The 23,127-nt window shown below is 36.1% G+C and overlaps 1 protein-coding gene and 1 pseudogene across 5 annotated transcripts in view; one reads left to right on the top strand and one right to left on the bottom strand.

The window, feature by feature from the left end:
• The window catches only part of LOC127415955 (myomegalin-like), a 101,963-nt gene extending 96,985 nt beyond the window's left edge, over window positions 1–4,978 (top strand). For all 5 annotated transcript variants that reach the window (XM_051655008.1, XM_051655009.1, XM_051655007.1 and 2 more), the window contains 4 exons: window positions 45–183; window positions 1,223–1,269; window positions 1,540–1,630; window positions 3,214–4,978. In XM_051655008.1, coding sequence (XP_051510968.1) covers window positions 45–183; window positions 1,223–1,269; window positions 1,540–1,630; window positions 3,214–3,374 — 438 coding nt within the window. In that variant the 3' untranslated portion in view covers window positions 3,375–4,978. The remainder of the gene's footprint in view (window positions 1–44; window positions 184–1,222; window positions 1,270–1,539; window positions 1,631–3,213) is intronic.
• A 1,604-nt stretch (window positions 4,979–6,582) lies between these two features.
• On the bottom strand, window positions 6,583–20,674 carry LOC127416171 (calcium-binding mitochondrial carrier protein SCaMC-1-like; annotated as a pseudogene).
• Window positions 20,675–23,127: the final 2,453 nt, after the last annotated feature.

Raw genomic sequence — 23,127 nt, 5'->3', positions numbered from 1 at the left:
CAGGAAAGGACACGTTTAATTAATGTTTCTATGTGTCTCTATAGGAGCAGTCTCTGAGAAAGGAAGTTGTTTCATTAAGGCGTAAGCTGTCCAAACAAGAGCAGCTTCTCAGGGACACTATGGAGAATCTGAGAGCCTCCAGTCACACTAAAGACAGCATGGAGCAATTCATCGTCGGTCAGCGTGAGTGATGCCTCCTTCCACTCCCCTTTCATTTCAGCTTTTTTACCTTAATTGCTTAAATGGCCTCATGGAGCTGTCACTTGTGACAAAGCTTTTTTTGTGGATGGCTATATAGGGTACAACAGGGCTAAAGGCTCAGTGGTGTAAAAGGCTCCATTGATTTTATTATATCCCAAAACACTAAATAACAACAAAAATTACCACAGCACTTTCCTAAACACCTGTTTGTCACTATACACTGGACAATTTTCCTGTTCCATGAGATCTTTGCGTGTGGTGTCTAAAGATTGATTTTGAGGCAATTTGATCTAATTGTTATATTTTTTTTAAATGTTGCAAATTTATGTAGCTAATGAAAATCCCTGAAATTAACACATTTCTTTTGAGAAAAAAAATACGTATTTATCATTTTCAGTTTTGTTTAAGGTCATTAAATCAAACATTTTTCAATAACTGTTCTGTAAGTGTAAGGATAGTCTTTGGGGTAAAAAGCCCCCCAGATGCAGGGGCTAAACGCCCCTATTAAACGCATTGTTTTTCTTAGGTGGGGCGAAAAGATTTATTATGAAAAATTTTCAAAGTGGGCTCACATTGACTGATCCAATCATAATAAAGATTAGTTTGTTCATAGAATACTTGAGATGTATTAAAATGCCAAATGTGTTTGAAATGAACAGGAAGTGGTTGACTTTTTCTGAAGTAGTTATTTTGAGTAAGCATCATCTTAATTTGTTACTCAAAAAAGCATCTTGCTGTCTCAAAATTATTTGCATTAGTTGACAAATTGTGCCATATAACTATTATATAACTAGGGGCCTTTTACCCAAGTGTGTTTTTTTTTTTTTTTTTATCACAAATTATGTTGCTCCATCAATATTCAATCAAAATAAATCGTTTTCTTTTTTTCTTTTTTTACCTTGATACATTTTGTGACCAGAAAAAAAGCCAAATTTATTTAAGGGTTGCCTTTAGCCCTGTTGTACCCTACACAGTAAATAAAGCATTTAAACTATATTTAAAGTTACTTTTTTATTTTTAGTCTCAAGAACACGAGATGTGCTGAAACAGGCTCGCTCAAATCTAGAGGTGAGTCCAATGTAGTATGCATTTAGCTATTCATTTAGCGCTTCTTATACAACCTCATGAAAAAAAATTTCCACAGTCATGCTTGCAAATATGTGTAGCTCAAATTTGTTTTCAATGTCTCACAATTGCTTTTAGCTGAATAGATTTTTATGTGAAAGGAGAAAAACTTGAAAGACTATTACAACTATTAAAGGCTCTATTTCCTGCTCTTCCTCACTGTGTTATTTTCCTTCTCTTTCCTTTATCTCTATGTCTTCTGAGTTATTCCAGAAGAATGAACTCAAGATTGCCTCTCTAGGCTGCACCTCTCTCCCTTCATCCTTCTATTCCTTCTCCTCCACTCCTTCCTGGTCTGATAGAGGTACCGCTCAGGCCTGCTTTGTCTGGGCATAAGTGTGTGCCTGTTACCCGAGTGTTAGTGTGTATGCATGTGTTTGTCTAGCAATGTGCGCATGCGGTACCTTGCCTCGCATAGCTTGACTGGTCCACATTGAAACCTATTCTGGCCAAAAACCACCCACTTAGATCGGAAGGAGTTGTCTTCCAGAGATGTAACTTACAAGGTTCCCACCCTTTTGACCAGTGAATTCCATTCATTTTCTATGACCTGTCCAGGCATTTGTTATTACTGGATACAGATTTTTAAAAATCTTTTCGATTCGGACTGATTGGCAAATGAATCGATGTAGACCGATTTGTAAACCCTTTCGACTAATTCATTGAAAAGAACGGACCCAAAAGAATGATCCACTGACAAATCGGAGAGTTCTATTGCTTGCGATCAAGTTTTTCTCTACACAAGAGCAATATCTAGCTCTATTTCTATTCTTCATTCTAGAACTTTCCATGTTTTTTGAGATTTTATTCATTTCCATGACTTTTCCAGAACTAGAAAACACATTTCCTAAATGTCCTGATATTTCCAGGTTTTTCTTGACCTTGGGAACTCTAAAAAAAAATGCAATACACAGGTGTGCTCAAGTCACTATCACTCCCAAGTGTCTCAAACTCTTGAATATCTTTCAAACCTCACAAACTTTTCCTGGGAGACTTATAAAACTAGAGGTAGACCGATATATCGGTTTTACCGATTAATCAGGGCTGAAAGTTACTTTTTGGAGCTATTGGTTATGGGCAAAAATCTATCCGATAGTTGCCAATATTGTTTTCCCTCCGTGTTCTCTGTGGCCGCCGCTGGAGGATTCTACCGTTAAGACGGATTGGTTCAGCAGTATAACAGCAGCCTTTAGAGGTGACATAAAAACAATCACTTACACCTTGCAACTATATTAAAACATCCCCCGTCAGCATACACATTGTGTCTCCAACTTCATGTCATCTTGTGAATAATAAAAAATCGTATTCCTCATTCCTCATAGTTACCAGATGAGGGTTTTGTACAGTATATTTATATCTAAATATATAAAACACTCATCTGTTGAATATATAGGCTATAAAAAGCTTAATTTGGCTAATACTTAAATACAGAGCATGTAAGGAGCCAAGTGTCTTTTTTTAACTATCGTCTGATTAATCGGTTCTCTCCCTTTTCCACTACCTTAGTGATCGGTATCGTCAAAATCCACCATCTAAATAAAACCTTGTCCTCCCTGAATTCTGGAAACTGCAGAGAAGCCAGCCAAATCAGATTGGAACTGAATATTTTAGCCAGCTCTATCCAGTTTTGCATGAAACATACACCAGATGGATTGTGTATGGCCTGTACGGTCTGATGCTGTGATTAGTTAGAGCTGACAGTATTGTAATCATGACATATAATGCTGTCCTCTCTTCGCCCAGAGTGAAAGTAAACAACTTGATTTTCTTGTTTTGTTTTGTCTCTAATCTAAATAACGGAACACGTTGCTATGATCTCAAATGACCAGACACAGTGAAGAATTAGTGTGATTCTTTGTGTAACTCTTTCTGTCATTCTATGCCCAGGTGAGGTCACAGGAGGCTCGAGCAAACATGCCCCCTCTCTTGGTTGGAATATCGTGACTCACGCTCAGGACCAGCACAAAATGATGAGGAGTGATAGACAGCGTGTCCTAGAGGTGTCCTGCAAATCAGACTCAAGATTTGGTGCTGCTGTGTCCTCATGAGGTTTCAGATTATTTCACCCTAAAAAGCATAAGGAATATACATAATTATTTTAATGTTACACTTTAAAAAAGTGATGTAATTTTTTTGTGAAGTATACAAGCTAAAGTTAAGAGTGTCCAACTGTGTGTATGTATTGTGTTTGGAAAGCCAAATTATTTCACTTTTCATGCAAATGATATCTCTCGAAGTTATGCATGACTTTGGGTAGATTCATGTTATAGACTTTGAATTTCAAATCAAGTCTTTAACCAAAGTAGCATTTTATGGGTTTCTGTTTGGTGTTAATGTTTATGTTGAACCAGCAACACTAATAATGTGCAATTATAATACTACTATGCTACCAGCCAGACCTTTTACACTGTATCGTAACCCAGGGACAAGCTGAAGACCGATGGTGCAATAATACTTAACTGAACCTGCTACTGTAGATGTGAAATGGGAATATCCCAATATCTGTTTGTTTATCCTGTGTTAATGCCAAAGTTTGAGTCTGTTGCTTTTTATTAGCTAACCTTCGACAGTATTTTGCCCTGTTAAACAGTCAAAAAAAATAATAATTATTTAGTTTCCTTTTGTTTTGTTTTAATGTTTTATTAATTTTTCTATTTTTTAGCATTTGCCCATAGTGGAGAGTATTGATGGAATTTTTTTTAAATATCTTTGGGTTTTGGTCTAAAACAAGTCAATGTTTTATGTTTTATTTGCTGTAACAGCTTACCGATGGACCAGTTTTCTTTTGTTCTTGTTTCTTTTCTTTTTTATTAATTTTTTCCTTTCAATTCTTTTTCTATTTGCTTTCCTTTTCTTTGTCATTCTCTTTTCTTTTTATTTTCCTTTCCTTTTCTATTTTGTTTCCTTTTCCCCTTTCTTTTTCTTCCTTTTTTCCTTTCCCCTTTTCTTTTTATTATTGACATGCAATGAGATAAAAAAAAAAAAAAAAGGAATAACATGAAACAAAATCTCACTACTGCATTCAATTATAATTGTTTTAGACACTGCAGGCAATTTTGCTCTTTTTGATTTTGAGAGACTGTATGTAGCTCTACTGTTCTAGCTGTATGTGGCGTTAAAAGATTGCAATGTGAAAAGCCTGATGCTCTTGCATGAACCTCAAAACTTGAGGCTTTCACATGCAGTATTTCAGTATTTCACAACAGTGCAATAAGGCCTTGGGTTTTTATGTACTTGTGAAATGATCTGATGCCATGATGTTTTGCTCTGTATATTATTTGTTTATTAACTCTTTATGAGAAGCTCATTTACAGCCATCATTAGGTCAGGCATGCAACAACAAAAAATGAATTTTGTATTTTGAACTCCTGAGACAAAGGAGAACACCAAAAGACACTTGGGGTTGGTCCATTTCAAGTCAATCTCTTGCACTATCTGGCTCTATGACAATCAGATATTTTGGGGATTTTCAGTTGTTTAAGATATACTGTAGGTAGCAATACAATTAGTTTTAAAATGTCCCTTTACAAAGTGATGTAAATTGAGAGGGGTTTGTTAAAGAGAGTAATGCATGTGTATTTCAGAAAAAGGTATGTGGAAGAAAATTCTGAACAAAAAGGGAAACTTAATAAAAAGGGAATTTATACACAAAGCTCATTGTGTATTTTTTCCAGTTTGCTGGATAATTTATTAATCTTCTGTGCATCTGATATCTCATTGACAAAACTTCTCTGTAGCTCACAGTTACTTCTATATACTGTATTCACCTCTCTAGATATTCTTAAAGAATGCAGTTCTGGGGCATTAGGACATATTTTTCATTCATATTTGCACCTCCTCCATATGGTTTGATCAGTTGATTAGTTAATCTTAATAATATCTCTGGACATTAGACATGACCAGCAGATGGCACAATACATTCACTCCACATCAAGTCTTTTGACCAGAGTAACACATTAAGCAAATAAGCCAAATTAGTCATGACATTATTACACCTAAAATACTCTTATCTAAACATCTAAACTTTGCTAGAATTCTTGAAATAATCTACAAAGTGATGCCTTTGTTTGAATGCATCCTGTTGAAATACATAATGTACAGTTCATTCAGAAAATTAAGCCACAAGTTTGTTAGTCCATCAGCATCTTTAGTCAAGCTTACATTAGAAACAGTGCAGGACAGGTAATTGTTTTTTACAGACTGCTGCTTAGGGAGTTTAATCGAATCTAAACACAATCACAGAAATCCAGCTCCTGCTTCAAGAGTTGTGTAAGTCAGTCACTTATCCTCAAGTCTTTTATCTTTTGTAATTTGTTACACAATATGTTTACGGTGGCTTTGCATTTTGACCTTCATGCTGTCACTTTTCTATTATTTCAACTTTTTATTTTTAATGAATTGCTCTACAATATCTGTTAAAAATTTGCAATAAAACATATCACAACCAACTGTATTAAAATACAACCTTTAATATAAACAATAGTTTCTAAAATAACAAAACTTATGGGATATAAGGCAACACAATTTATTTCCAGTGTACAATCAGGGAGGAAAAGAAACCCACATAGAGATCTGAACAAATTATATAAGGCACATATTTCTCTGTGTCATTGTGTGCAAAACAATAAGTGTCTGACACAGGATAATTATTCATTTTAACCCACTGAAGTGAAAAAACCCTGATGTCACAGGAGCTGTTGCCATCTTTGTACAGGTGTAAAAGTGGAAATATGGTTAACAATGTAAACAAAAACAAAAAAATGGGATTACTTATTTTGCATTGTTTCACGGGTCCCTGTTTTAGTGAAAATGTTAGAATACTCCAGATTTTGCAACAGACCATATAAAAAAACCATACTAATTGCAGTATGCAAAGAGACAGTTGACTTAGGCCCAACCTAATTCAGTTAAAAATGTAAAATGACACTCTATTAAAGTTCTATCTATCTATCTGTTTATCTGTCTGTCTGTCTGTCTGTCTGTCTGAGTGTAAAACAGAGACTGGTTCTGTATAACATTAGCTGTAGTGCACTTGCTTATAATGACTTCACTGTTTTGGTTGTTTCGGGTATAAATATATATTGTTAAATCACAGGGAATAAACAAATAAAATGCCAAAAACATAAAAATAGTTGAAACTCTGGAATCTTTACGAAATCTGTCAAGTTACACTTAGGGACAATTTCGATTCAGTGTAAACATGAAAACCAAATACACTTTGGTTAATAACTGAAACATTTTGTCCCATCACGGAGGCAAGACTTTACACAGAGACTCACACTGCTCACTCAAATGGGCATACATCACTTTGAAATTCCTAATCCAGACCTCATATACTCATACACCACATAACTAATACTGACAGCTGGGATCACTTTCATGAAGTTGGGCAGTATCCCCCGGTAGAGTCCGAAAAAACCCTCCTTCTCTATTATCTTCTTCACTAACTTGGTCATGGACACCTGCTCTGATCCGTCCATAGACGCTGTGAAGAAAGTTTTCAAACATAATTCAGATTTAGACATCAACCTCTCAGAAAATGTAAACTAAAGCAAAAGAAAGAAAGTCATACACATCTGGGGTGGCATGAGGGTGAGTAAATGATGAGAGAATCAAATTTTCCTTGATTCCATTTGATATATAAGAGATTATTGTACTATGGGGGGGGGATTTTTCCCCTTTTTCTCCCAATTTGGAATGCCCAATTCCCAATGCTTTTAAGTTCTCATGGTTGCATAGTGATTCGCCTCAGTCCAGGTGGCGAAGGACGAATCCCAGTTGCCTCCGCATCTGAGATCGTCAACACGCACATCTTATCATGTGGCTTGTTGAGCGCATTGCCACAGAGACATAGCGTGTGTGGAGGCTTCACGCCACTCACTGTGGCATCCGCGCTCAACTCACCACGTGCCCCACCGAGAACGAACCACATTATAGCGACCACGTGGAACTTACCCCATGAGACTCTACCCTCCCTAGCAACCGGGCCAATTTGGTTGCTTAGGAGACCTGGCTGGAGTCACTCAGCACACCCTGGGATTCAAACTAGCGAGCTAGCGAACTCCAGGGGTGGTAGCTAGCGTATTTTACCACTGAGCTACCCAGGCCCTGAAAACATCCTCCTTAATAGAAAAAGAGCATTTATTTAAACCAAGCTTGAGTGGATTTGTGGAACTTGTGACATCACAAGGACCAAATAAATCTGCATATGACTGCCTCTTCAGCAAGACATCAATGCCTATTTTTCGTCATTGCACCCTTGGCCCCACCACAGGTTCTCAGATACAGAGGAGAGAGGGCCTGTCATGGAAGATTCATCTACACTTTAAAGGGGACTTACACAGGACACCTTCATCTGCCTGTTTGGATTTAAATGTTTTTCTACATAAACATGCACTAGACGAACCGCTAGATGAACAACTTTGACCGTTATCATGCATATTGCACCTCTTTTAAAAGACACAATGTCAAGTTAGAACAGCGGCGCTGTTTCTTGCTGTTCTGAAGGTGTACTGTAATCTTTTTGCACCCATCTGTGCTATTTTTAATTGTTATTCTTTTGTAAATGTGCACTAGATGGACATATCTGATCATTTTGATGCGTTTTCGGCAAAGTGCGCTGTGTTGTAAGAGCGGTACAAGTGCAACGTTTAAAAACACATCTCATTCTGCTGCTGCCACTGACTGGGAGAAACACATGCCATTCTGCGTGTAAACGGAAAATGCATATATGCAAACTGATGAGTTGATTCTCAGTGAAATTGTCATACTCTTCACAGCCTCTAAACATTCTTTCATCATGTGAGCCATCACATGCAAAATGACCCATTCAATTATCAAAATCTGTCAGACAAACATTTATATTCCATAAATATCTATGACATGGAATGTTTTTTCATTGCTGTGGGTTTTTTTTTTTCTTTCTTTCTTTTTTTTTTTTTTTTGCATGGATGTCATTTTGTGGTAATTTTCTGTTCACTATATATGACTTTACATGTAAGAAATGTGCAAAAATGGACATGCAAATGTGAATTTTCTGTTTACATGTAACACATTGCTACAAAAATAAATGTACTGTATACATACAAATGTGCATATCCTTTTTCTGTGAACTACAGTATTGTACAGTATTGACTTTTCCAAAAATCAGTATCTAAAAAGCTCAGTGTGATACACAATAGCATTCAGCCGGACAAAACTGACATTCTTGTATAGTATAGTAAGCAGTCAATGTCAACAAAAAAGTAAACAAAAATTAAATTTGTATTTAACAAACATATCCAGGGTTGACTGCCATTGTAGAAAAAAAAAACTATCTAAACATTTTGACCAGTACAGGCTCACACAATGACAAAAAACATTTCATTTTGGTGGCATTGGCCAATTTACTGACACAATAACTAGGTTTTGAAGCATGAATTAAATGTTTTGGGTGAGTTACTACATTTTGCAGACATGCAACAGAGTTGTGATGTCCCATAAATCAATTGTGACAATTGCACTTACAGTATAGAGAATTTTAAGACTGTTTAAAAAAATGAGCCAAAGCGATTGAGAAAAACTGATGGGGCAGTTAAAAACGTTATTGGACCCGACACAAAACCGTAAGTAAACATTTATGAATTTCATTCACAAATTTCGTTTTATAGTTATGGTGCCACTGTGCTTAATGTATTTGGATGCAATGTATTGGATGTACGTTACGTGTAAACCCTGAAATGGTATGTTAGAACGCTGTGGAGTTTGTTCATTTTCTTCCGAAATCATTTCAAATATGGCTGAATTAGCAGGCCTGCACAATGTTAGCCAATCATAACATTGAAGTTTTAAAGGGCCAGAGAGCTTAAAACTGAGCATTTCAGACAGAGGGCCAGAGAGAGGGTGGAAAGTTATTATATATTACTAAATTGTGACTGTTTCGGTGCAAAAAATAACTTTACTAACATTATAAGTGGACCTCAGGGAAGATAATAAAATTATAAAAAAAAAAATGTAAAAAAAAAAAAAAAAAAAAAAAAAGAGTATGCCATGACTCCTTTAAGACCCTTTATATAAACCTAGACTGCCTGTGATTAACTGCATTTTGAGCAGAATCTATCCCAGATCGAGCTACAATGCACATATCCTAAATATTTTATTTATTTATTTATTTTTTTTTGGCTTTGAAATAAGTACGAATTATTTTAGGGCCACTTAGTTATTATATATATATATATATATATATATATATATATATATATATATATATATATATATATATATATATATATATATTTCGTCTTAACAAAGTCCATGTTTCTTAGGCCACCAGGAGTCTGTAATTTTTGCATATATGCAGTTTGTTCCACATTGTATCCTAAATTTTGAAAAAATGTAATTCTGCATGAAAACATTTGCACACAGGTTTTTACACACAAACACATACAGTACTTTCATATGGTTAGTGGATGAGACCTATTAAACATGTTTGATCATATATTGAAGAGGTGTGCATTCTGGGCTGGATATTTACCCTGGGCCTGCATGCGTGTGCGGATCAGGGCGAGAGGGTAGCTGGCCAACTGGCCACATGTGCTGGAAATGGTTCCACAGCCGAGAAGAACCACCACACCTGGGTTAGCAGTTTCTGTAGCATAATGTGACAACCATGCATTCTTCAATGTCTGCAAAGTGAGAGATGGAAAATGAGTCAAATCATACATTTATCAATGTTCTGCATTAATGTGTGAATATCAAATTCTCTGAAAAAACAAGATAAAATAGACATGTCAGTCCCATTTCTCTTTTGTCAGTGGAATTAGTAATTCATTTAAGCATTTCAAGGTCCTTCAATAATAGTTACTCCTAGTTTTAACTAAAAGAATAATGTAGAAATAATGTTTTAGAATGAATGCCTTAAAGTTGTTGTGTTTTTGCACTTCAGATTTTTGCATAAGAAACCAAAAGAAGAAAAAAGTACAGTTCTGGTTTCAATGCTTTATTTGCAATGCAAAAACTTTTAGCAACTTTTAGGCATGTTTTTCTTCTACAAATGTGTTCAATAGTTTGTATTCTTTGGCATACAGTTGTGCTCAAATGTTTGGCATTGACCTTGGCAGAAATATGACTGATCATGTTAAGCAACTGATCTTTTATTTAAGGATAGTAATCATATAAAGCCATTTATTATCACATAGTTGTTTGGCTCCTTTTTAAATCATAATGATAACAGAAATCACCCAAATGGCCCTGTTTGGCCTTGTTACAGACACACAAGGTGACACACACAGGTTTAAATGGCAATTAAAGGTTAATTTTGGCTTTTTAAATTGCAATTAGTGTCTGTGTATAAATAGTCATTGAGTTTGTTAGCTCTCACATGGATGCACTGAGCAGGCTAGATATTGAGCCATGGGGAGCAGAAAAGAACTGTCAAAAGACCTGCATAACAAGGTAATTGAACTTTATAAAGATGGAAAAGGATATAAAAAGATATCCAAAGCACTGAAAATGCCAGTCAGTACTGTTCAATCACTTATTAAGAAGTGGAAAATCCAGGGATCTCTTGATACCAAGCCACGGTCAGGTAGACCAAGAAAGATTTCAGCCACAACTGCCAGAAGAATTGTTCGGGATAAAAAGAAAAACCCACAGGTAACCTCAGGAGAAATACAGGCTGCTCTGGAAAGAGACGGTGTGGTTGTTTCAAGGAGCACAATATGATGATACTTGAACAAAAATGAGCTGCATGGTCGAGTTGCCAGAAAGAAGCCTTTTACTGCACCAATGCCACAAAAAAGCCCGGTTACAATATGCCCGACAACACCTTGACACACCTCACAGCTTCTGGCACACTGTAATTTGGAGTGACGAGACCAAAATAGAGCTTTATGGTCACAAACATAAGCGTTATGTTTGGAAAGGGGTCAACAAGGCCTATAGTGAAAAGAATACCATCCCCACTGTGAAGCATGGTGGTGGCTCACTGATGATTTGGGGTTGTGTGAGCTCTAAAGGCACGGGGAATCTTGTGAAAATTGATGACAAGATGAATGCAGAATGTTATAAGAAAATACTGGCAGACAGTTTGCATTCTTCTGCATGAAAGCTGTGCATGGGACGCTCTTGGACTTTCCAGCACGACAATGACCCTAAGCACAAGGCCAAGTTGACCCTCCAGTGGTTACAACAGAAAAAGGTGAAGGTTCTGGAGTGGCCATCACAGTCTCCTGACCTTAATATCATCGAGCCACTCTGGGGAGATCTCAAACGTGTGGTTCATGCAAGACGACCAAAGACTTTGCATGACCTGGAGGCATTTTGCCAAGACAAATGGGCAGCTATACCACCTGCAAGAATTTGGGGCCTCATAGACAACTATTACAAAAGACTGCACTGTCATTGATGCTAAAGGGGGCAATACACAGTATTAAGAACTAAGGGTATGCAGACTTTTGAACAGGGGTCATTTCATTTTTTTCTTTGTTGCCATGTTTTGTTTTATGATTGTGACATTCTGTTATAACCTACAGTTGAATATGAATCCCATAAGAAATAAAAGAAATGTGTTTTGCCTGCTCACACGTTTTCTTTAATATGGTACATATATTACCAATTCTCCAAGGATATGCAAACTTTTGAGTAGAAATGACTTTGCTCCATCCATTCACAAGAAAACCTCTCGCACATTTTTAAGTAGGTCACGACTTGAAAAACTTGAGAAATGCCCAGAGGTGTAACACCTGGTCCTATAGGGAGCTGAAATATTTATAAACTGGGTATAGAGTCTAATAATATAATCTTTTGGCATTCCACAGTGTTTCAGAGTTTCTACATGCACTCACCTCATACACAGCTAAATCTATTCCTGCATACGGAATAATGCCCAGGATATTGGGAACGTAGCCTTTATAAAAGGCCTTCACTCCCTCCTTCCTCAGAATCTTCTTGGCACAGTCAAACATTCCAGAATATTGGCCAGTCTTCCGCAGAGTCAGTCTAGTCTTCATTACCTGATATATTAAAACATATTTCTATCAAACTTATAATAGTTTTATCTTAAGGGAGGCTCCATGTGTAATTATTGCCATTTAGGGCTACAGTTAATTTTAAAGCAGTGGCTATTTGCACTAAGTTTCCTAATAGCAATCCAATAGCTTTAGCCATAACATTACATAACAGTATAGGAATATACAAGGACAGCAAAATGTCATTATTTGTCTAATATGTAATCAATATAGTCATCTATAATCTACACTGAAGTCCACCCTTTCTTCGCTAAGAACATCTAGAAGATGTAAGATGTTTTTAAGACCATCATAAATAACCATCCAGCTCAATGGGTCCATTTCTCACCTCTATAGGATAGATGGCTGTTTGAGCGGTCGCGCCGGCCAGAGAGCCAGCCATGAACCTCTCATGTGACTGGATTATACCACCATCTTTTGCCAACAGCTTCTTATACTGTCAAAAAGAAAAGAAAATACATTATGCACGACTGATTTAACATCTGTTCTCTTTTCATTAGGTAGAGGAAATGCAATCTTCTCCATTGCAATTATCCGCTCGCATCAACAGAGGATTACCAGTCCAGGGTTTTGAGGATGACTGTAGTTAAAATAGCTCTCACTGACACACTGCTTGTGTAAGACTCCTCCTAATGAACAGGGAATATAAGCTGATGCGCTTCTAAATGCAAACGAGGAAATGGTTTTCTGTTTTTGGAGAAGTTTGTGGGTTTCTTGGCAACACAGGTTTTTCTCAGACATAGTTCATATAGAATTTGCTATATTCAGGGCTCACACATCTATTGACCAATGAATTTCCATGACTTTTCCAGCTGTTCCTGATTACTGGATATAAGTAACTCTATAATAGAAATTGTCCTGGCAAAAAGCAATCTCTTGCTGATGAAATACAGTATTTATGAGATCTGAGAATGACTAGAATTAAATTTTCAATGACTTTTTAAGGTTTTATCAATTTTCATGACTTTACCAGGCCTACAGAAATATGCACTAAAAACCCACAAAAAGAAAAAAGTGGATGGTTTCATATGCAGTTCAGTATTATCTCTTCATTAAGGGTTGAGTTTTCTCACCTGCTCATAAGCCATAAACTTGATTGCAGTTTCTGGGGCAATTTTTAAAATGTTGACTCCATTGCCCCTCCAAAGAGAGGCCACACCCCCTTCTTTAATCATCCGCTTGAACCCACCCACCAGGCTGATATTGTTGGATTTCGAGGCATGAACCTATAAAAGGTATAGAATAACTAATTACTATACAAGTACATATTAAATATTACGTTGATTAAATGTATTAAGAATGCATCAGTTATGACCAAACAAACTATAGTTACTGATGCAGCATTCAAAAATGTAAAAAATGTATCTTCAGACACAAATATCAGACAATGACAAGTACAGGTAGATGGTAGAGTAAAAACCATACCTGCATGAAGACTTTCATTCTGTCCAGAGGGGCGGTGCCTGTGCGAGAGACCGCCCCTGCCACACCCCCTGCAACAAGCTGCTTCAACCAGATGCCAGTGGTCTTCTCCTCCTCAGTGAATTCATCTGGAATGGTTAGACTATCACCTATATCCAACACCTGGCACACAATAGAGGTAAAGTCAGTTCCTAACCAAGTACATTGCAGAGCTAATTACCAAATACACTGTATAAGTTGCATGTATCTGATGCAATTGAAATGTTGCTCTACACCTAGTGAACACAAAACGGACATGCTTAATTTACGTGTGTGTGTGAGCTGGGAGAATAATAATTCTTTGCCTTAGTGTTGGATTTAAATATGAAAATCCTATTACTGTTTTGTGATTGGCCATATGATATGCAAAGAATATGATAACAGACAAGACATGAGGGCAGGGCTGCACTATAACAGTTCCCATGAGAAAGCTGCAGTGTGAAGCAAGATGTTCATATTACCCTAATTGATCCAGAGCCTTCACTGACCCAACTTTTATCTTTAAAGGTATATTCCGGGTTCAATACAAGTTTTACTCAATCTACAGCATTTGTGACATAATGTTGATTACCACAAAAATGTATTTAGAGTTTTCTTAAAAAATAAATAAATAAAATACATCTGGGTTACAGTGAGCCACTTACAATTGGAAATGAATGGGGCCAATCAGCAACCGTTAAAATAATCACTGTTTAAAAAGTATAGACACGAGACGTAAACAATATGCAAGTTAACTTTATTTTAGTGTAATAAAATCACTTTCTAACCTTTTCTTTGTAAAGTTATCTTCATTACCATGACGACATGACGCTGTAAACCCTAAAACAACTGATGATTTAAACAACTTTGAAGCTCAAATAATACACAAGTTTTAATGTAAACATAACAGAAGATTTAATGTAAGTGCACTTATAAAATTATAAGCTTCCCATTTCTGCCTTTAAAGCCTCCAAAAATTGGCCCCTATTTCTTCCATTGTGAGTGCCTCACCATAATGAGTCAAAATAATTTTTGGTGGTAATCAACATTATGCCACAAATGCTGTCGATTGAGCTTAACTTGTACTAAACCCTAAATATTCCTTTAACCTCTCACACTTCCCAGTTATGGACCTGCATTAAAATAAACCCTGACAGGGTGATCGGAATATTGCAGCACTGTAAACTGTACATTATCCTGCTTATTACACATATCAACTTCATAACACACATCCCAATGTGTATTTATTTACAACCTAGTTCCAAATCCAACTCAATTTGATCTGATGTCATTACCATCATCTTATGTAACGTTGCTGTACTGCATCACAGACTTATGTTGTCACTGAACACTAACTTTAAGTTCCCTCTGTACAACCTTCACATATTTTGTTACCTATTCCAACAGACTCCAAGTCAGCCTAAAGCTTTTCCTAAAGCTCAAGTAATAAAATGTGGTGCTAGCAACACCAATGTCATGAGTTCAATTCCCAGGAAACACAATTACAGATAAAATGTATCTCTTGAATGCACTATAAATTGCTTTGGATCAAAGCATATGCCAGATGCATAAATGTAATTTCCTACATCAAACAATTCCATTATTTTCATTTATTATTTATGATTAATAATCCTCTATCATTATAACATCAGAAGGAGGCTACAGCTAGTGAAGAATTGAAAAGCAGAGGACCTACCATATCTACATCCATCACATATACGGACTCTTCATCCTCAAAATCAATGACAAGCCATTCCACCTTGGGCTGCTCCTGCAGCAAAGCCATGCTGACCCAGTACTGCCAACTCAACTGACAGTAGTCGTGGATACAAACAACGTCAATAAATACCTACTGGTTCACCCGCTCTCTCCACAATGTCACATGCCGATTCACTCCTTCACAGCACTACCATCACTCCATCAGTCAGATGACGAGCATATCCAGGGATAATCCCAGTACAGGACAGGCTTAAATTAGCTTTGCTACAATTGGCTGTGACGATTAAACCTGCAGCGTTAAAAAATCCGAAAATTACCCAGTCTCTCCTCACACTAACAAGGGTAGTTGATGCATATCCACTGAATTTTCTGTATCAACATCAAAATTTTATGTTAAAATGTATATGAATGCACAAGGAAGTATGGTAACACCTTACAATAAGGTTCCATTCATTAACATTAGTTAATGCATTGGGTATCATGATCAAACAATGAACAATATATATTTTTAACAGCATTTATTAATCTTTTTTAATTTTAGTTAATAAAAATACAATTGTTCATTGTTAGTTCATGTTAGTTCATAGTGCATTAACTAATGTTAACAAATACAACTTGTAATTTTAAATTGCTTTAAAAGTATTATTCATTGTTAGTTCATGTTAAAAAGTGTTGGTTACTAATGTTAACAAATGGAACCTTATTGAACAGTGTTACTGGAAATGTGTATATTTGGGCCCTCCAATTGGTCACAATTTCTTTCAAGTTTTTCACCATTTTCAAAATCGAATTTTAAAAGTACTAATATTACATGTAGTCTTTTATATAATTCATATGAAGTCATGAAAACTGCATAAAGAACACTTGATGAATTAAAATGAATTTACTGAATTAAAATTTAAATACTGTTGTTTTATATGAAGTTCCCCATGTAGCACATGTTAAAAGTCCCCAAAGGCATATAATGTCAGCTACCCTCTAGCAGTAACTAACAAGTCATATAGTAAGATTCCTATTTAAAAAGTGAGATATTAGATTATAAAAAAAGCATTTTTTTTTTTTTTTAGAAGAACGATACGGGTTTGAGAGTGTAAGCGAGAGAATAAGAGAGTGATGCAATACAATTCACCTTCACATTGAACACTAGTGTCCGTGCGACTTTCGTTAACCTGTGATTCTTAATCAATTAACAGACTCCTTATCCTTCCTGCTCTCAACACATTTCCCATGAATCCCCAACCCTCCCCACTGACAGAGGGACATAAATGGCCAGCCAAGCTGATTACAGGGCTACCTAACTGTGTGCCTGACTGAGACAACTGAATGTGCGTCTGAGCTTGCTGATGTGTGATGGTTTGATCACACTAAGACATGGGTCTACCTCCTATAGAGTTTATCTATCACCACTCCCTGAGTGGTGTTACAATCATCATCTACTGCAGTGCTCATAAACAATGAGTGATAAAACATACTGGAGGTGACATCTGTTGATACAAGTATGTCAGATGTAATATTTGAGTTTGCATGGCGCTTACAGTTGAGTGTTTCCAATAGTGTATGGTCTACTCAAGGTTATCTGCTGGGTTGAAGAGGAAATGCTCCCTCCATTCAGTCCATTCCACAGTCATTGTTACATCCGCATCAGTACTGGAGGACGCGTGATCAGTTTAGAGATAAAATACAAGTGGTCCAGATGTCCTCAGAGTTAATTTGCACAACATAAACATTAAGTCATGTAAAACCAATGACTTAACATAAACTCTGCAGTTCTCTGCAATACTTGATCAGCAATCTAACCAGATTCCACACCAAAGGCATGAGCATTTCACAAGCAAAGACTTGTTCTTATCACTTAACACAAATATCTTGGAAAGCGATATACATATTTAAATGTTTAAATTATACCTCTTTATACTACAGATTCCTAGATCACACTATAAAAATGTCACTGCTTTAAAGCAGGTGAAATTTGTATTGTCAGATGGCTTGTATTTAGCATGAAAGTGATGAAAATGTTTAATGTCAGGTGAATTGTAAGCAGTTTTGTTTTAAAAGGAATAAAAGGAAAAAGTTTTTGCCAATGACTTAAAAAAAAGAAGACATTCCTGTTTTGTAAAGTGGGTTGCATTTTGCATTAAAGTGAGTGAAATTTATCACAACATATAGGTTGTATTTTATATTGTTGTATCTTGCATAAAATCAAGTCAATGGGTGCTTTTATTTATTTACTCTTGTTTTTTGTTTTTTTCATTCTTAAGTACCTCTTGAGGAGCTTCTGCACATCTTCATCTGCCAAGTTTATGCCAAGGTCTTTAAATGACTGCTGAATCTCTTTGGCATCGATGAGACAAAGTGCAATATCAATTTGACTCTAATTAAGATCTAAATAAGTCAAATTTTCAACAATTCTGAGGAACGTCTGAATCCAAACTTAAAGGGATAGTTCTCTCATCATTTACTCACCCTCATGCCATCCCAGATGTGTATGACTTTCTTTATTCTGAAGAACACAAATTAAGATTTTTAGAATATATCAGCTCTGTAGATCCATTCAATGCAACTGAATGGTTCCAAACAGCACATAACGGCAGCATAAAAGTGTGTTAGAGCTTGAAATCAGGACTGCTGAGGAGACCGTAAATGTCAAAATGTACAGTGAAAAAGTAGTTACATTTTGGTCTGTTCTCAACCAAAACCGACTGGAAAGATTCAGAAGACCTGGATTAAACAACTGGAGTCGTATGGATTACTTCTATGCTGCATTTCTGTGCTTTTTGTAGCTTTACAATTTTGGTACCAATTCACTTGCATTGTATGGAACAACAGAGCTGAGATATTTTTCTAAATGTCTTTATTTGTGATCTGCAGAAGAAAAAAATTATGCAAGGATAGAACATCCATTTTAATGACAGAAATCAATGCTTGTAAGGACCAATGGGTCAGATCTGTGTCTATGCAATTGTATATACCTTGAAAGTTTTTAAAGCTATTGTATGTAGTGCTGGAAATATAACAGCACCCAGATACCTAAAACTAGAGCTGGAGTTTTTTCTCATGTTCTTTCAGGTACTTTGAAAACTCCTCAAAGTCCAGGCCCTCATCCTTATCAGTGTCTCCAGAATCGATAATTTTCTGAAAGAGAGAGCAAAACATGGTCTATGCAGTTCCTGGTGAATGTGCATCGAGTACAAATAATGCAAAGACCTGTATCTAAAAATATAATATATTTACAATATATTTGTGCATTTTATTGATATTTTATGTTCTATGCAAACAAGAAAAGAGAAGCTATATGTTCTCTACCTTGTACAACATAAAACTTTGTACATGTACTCTTCATTTTCTTATTCCAACAACAGACAGAACTCATTTTGTTCAATCAAATTGGGCTTTCAAAACACTGCCACCCAGTGTTTACAATTAGGCTCTTTTTCTGAACAAACTAGGTAATGTACCCTTAACATTTTTTGGAAAGTGCAGAAAGGTAATGTACATATTAATATAGATAAATAAACAACAAATTATCATTTCTCTCAAAACCAGTATGGGCAAAGCTAACAAAACATTACTGTGTAATTCCCATGTGTCTGTTTGGTCAGATGGGTTGACCTGTCATACACAAAATGTAACATTCAGCTGGATGTCATTCCACTAATTTGTTTGAATGCCAGCTAAATTAAATTAAAATCTTTTTTTCTCTCTCTCCCCTACTCTCCCCAATTTGGCAAGCCCAATTCCCAATGCGCTCTAAGTCCTCGTGGTGGCGTAGTGACTCATCTCAATCCAGGTGGCGGAGGACGAATCTCAGTTGCCTCTGCGTCTGAGACTGTCAATCCACGCATCTTATCACGTGGCTTGTTAAGCGTATTACCGCGGAGACCTAGCGCATGTGAAGGCTCATGCTATTCTCCATGGCATCAACACACAACTCACCACACACCCCACCGAAAGCGAGAACCACATTATAGCGACCACGAGGAGGTTAACCCAACGTGGCTCTACCCACCCACCGGGCCAATTGGTTGCTTAGAAAGCCAGACTGGATTCACTCAGTACGCCCTGGATTCTAATTCGCGACTCCAGGTGTGGTAGTCAGCGTCTTTACTTGCTGAGCTACCCAGGCCCCCAAATTTAAATCTTTTTAAGCTCAAATCCATCAGTGTGTTTATGCACAATGTGATTTGCTTTGAACTTTGATACGGTGAGTCTCCATCGCTCAGGTTAGGTGGGGTTGTGTGAGGAGTAATCTATTGTGTGTCTCAAAACCTATAGGTTCTATAGTGAGTTGCCTATCTAGACAGCATTACTGGACATTTCAGTACACTTCTATGATGCACAGAAATGCTGTCTACGAAGGCAGCTCATCAGGTTTTGAGACACAACCAGTATCAGATGTCTCAGGTAAGATATATGCCTGGTGCTAATGGAATGTGGGATTTGTTTGAGCAGTACAGGAGATAATAAAACCTCACCCTTCCGGTTTACATGCAAATTTAATTTTCTATAAAATAAGAATAGGAAACTGCAAATAAAAAAAAATAAATAAAATAAAATGCAGTGCACGTTGGCTTAATGATGCAAAGCTTCACTAGTTATGATCAATTTTTCTAGGATGGGTCTAACTGGGAGTAAATAAACATAATGGCATACTTGTTATTTACTCTATACTTTCACAGCATGACGTGCATTAGATTACATTACTCAAAAAGGATGTGGAGTGGCATGGACTGGCATTCTGTCATGCCTTTGAACTACGTTATGCTACTGATTGAGCATTCTCTAACATTACTTTTTGAACAGGGTTAGTTTATCTTAGTATGAAATTTCCAATGCACACACTCAGTATAGGAGCTAAACGGCCTGCTGTCAACTTGGTTTATTGGTTAATGTGGTGTATTGCACTCTATCCGCAAATATGTCTATATAATAAACAACCCCACAAAAAAAGCGACCCAACAAAAGAAATGCATAAAGCCAGTAAAGTGTTGAACAGGAATTACCAGCGCTTCTCCTTTCCCCATAGAGAAGCCCATTTCAGCCAGGCCTGCCTTCAGCTCTGAAACATCCACTTTACCATCTTTATTCACATCCAACTTCTTAAACAACTTCTCGAAACTTTTTGTGGTTTTGTTGTTCGAGCAACGACAGCCGGTGAACACAAATTTCCTGATGATCTGATCCATTGTGGCATGCAATTTTTGTTCTTAATATATGTTTTTACCGGACGGGATCCAAAGATTGCATAGAAACTGCGGGAAAAAAGCAGATGTTCCCTGGCAGAGGATAATACCAATCCTCCCTTGACGTGTTGCATACTGTCAGACTATCGTGGTCATTCTTTTACTGCCACTATAAGCTCCTAAAATTTAACTCTGTATCAGTTTTAATGAGCAGACGTTGAGTCTGATCTCACAGAAGGAGAGACTATGTTGGCGCCCGCTGGGTTATTTGCCTAGTGCGGTAAAGTTAGTTTTATATTTGACATTCGTTTGACATTCGCGACAATACCCATTAAACTCTCCGTGCCTATCCCATTTTCAAGACAAACCAACTTAGAAATGCATGAACAGGCTTTCTTTGCCTAGCACAAAGCTGAATTTTAAAAAAGGAGATTTTTTTTCATATCAATTTTATTAGCCCAATAAATCAATTAAACAATTTAACCTTTTGATATTATGACATCACAACAAATATGAAATGTTCTGAAAAATATCCCTTTCATGACACAAGGCTCTGTTTGTGGAATTTACATTCTATATGTTTTCAAATAAATATAGTAGTGTAAATGTTTGTAATATTCTAACTCCATTAAACTCAATGACCGTTTGACCTAAAGACATAAAACCAACTGTTAATATTATTCTTTGTATAGCACAAGACTTGTTTTTAGGAGTAACTGTTCAGTTCTTTTTATACAGATATTTGTATAGATCTATTAAACTCAATGACCGTTTGACCTAGAGACATGAAACCAACTGCAAAACACTCCAAATATTATTCTTTATATAGCACAAGACTTGTTTTTAGGAGTAACTGTTCAGTTCTTTTTATACAGATATTTGTATAGATCTATTAAACTCAATGACCGTTTGACCTAGAGACTTGAAACCAACTGCAAAACACTCCAAATATTATTCTTTATATAGCACAAGACCTGTTTTTAGGAGTAAATGTTCAGTTCTTTTTATACAGATTCAATTATCCCTATAAATATATTAAACTCCATGACTATAAAATTATAATATCTGTATAAAAAGTACTGAACATTTACTCCCAAAAACATATGAAGAATAATATTCTGAGTGTTTTACAGTTAGTTTCATGTCTCTAGGTCAAACAGTAATTGAGTTTAATAGATTTATACAAATATCTGTATAAAAAGTACTGAATATTTACTCCCAAAAACAAGTCTTGTGATATATGAAGAATAATATTCTGAGTGTTTTACAGTTGGTTTTATGTCTCTAGGTCAAACGGTCATTGAGTTTATTAGATTTATAGGGATAATTGAATCTGTATTAAAAATATTGAACATTTACTCCCAAAAACAAGTCTTGTGCTATATGAAGAATCTGAGTGTTTAACAGTTGGTTTTATGTCTCTAGGTCAAACGGTCATTGAGTTTAATGGAGTTCGAATATTACAAACATTTACACTACTATATTTATTTGAAAACATATAGAATGTAAATTCCACAAACAGAGCCTTGTGTCATGAAAGGGATATTTTTCAGAACATTTCATATTTGTTGTGATGTCATAATATCAAAAGGTTAAATTGTTTAATTGATTTATAGGGCTAATAAAATTGGTATGAAAAAAAAATCTCCTTTTTTAAAATTCAGCTTTGTGCTAGGCAAAGAAAACCTAGTCATGCATTTCCAAGTTGGTTTGTCTTGAAAATGGAATAGGCACAGAGAGTTTAATGGGTATTGTCGCAAATGTCAAACGATTGTCAAATATAAAACTAACTGCACACTTATTTGCCTGTGACTTCCTTTCTGCTGCTTAACACAAATGAAGATTTTTAGAAGAATATTTCTGCTCTGTAGGTCCATACAATACAAGTGAATGATGGCCAGACATGGATTTAACCACTGGAGTTGTATGAATTACTTTTATGCTGCCTTTATGTACTTTTTTCACTTGCAATGTATGGACCTACAGAGCTGACATATTCTTCTAAAAATCATCATTTGTGTTCCACAGAAGAAAGAAAGTCATACACATCTGGGATGGCATGAGGGTGAGTAAATGATGAGAGAATCTAGATTTTTGGGTGAACTATCCCTTTAACAGAGGTTGCATTTAGTAAGTTATTTCCAACCTTCTATTTTTTATTTAGAATTGGCACTATGGGCTATAGTGGGTCCTACATGCAGTATAGCCTATATGTATATGTTATACAGTATATTTATTATATAAAAACATATAGTATTCTATGTATTTTCTGTATATTTCTTATAACCCAATACTTTCCACTATTTAAAATGTGTTTTCCCCCTTTTTGTTTACAATGCACCGTCATTTTTTCCTGTTTACCAGACAACTTGAATCTTCCCATTTGTTTGATCACAGATGTAGAAAAAAACATCCCCTGCTCATCCTAAATATAGCAAGTTACTACAGTAGTCAGA

The sequence above is a fragment of the Myxocyprinus asiaticus genome, chromosome 25 (genome assembly GCF_019703515.2).
Source record: "Myxocyprinus asiaticus isolate MX2 ecotype Aquarium Trade chromosome 25, UBuf_Myxa_2, whole genome shotgun sequence".
Lineage (NCBI taxonomy): Eukaryota > Metazoa > Chordata > Actinopteri > Cypriniformes > Catostomidae > Myxocyprinus > Myxocyprinus asiaticus.
This window is presented reverse-complemented; position numbering and strand designations above follow the sequence as displayed.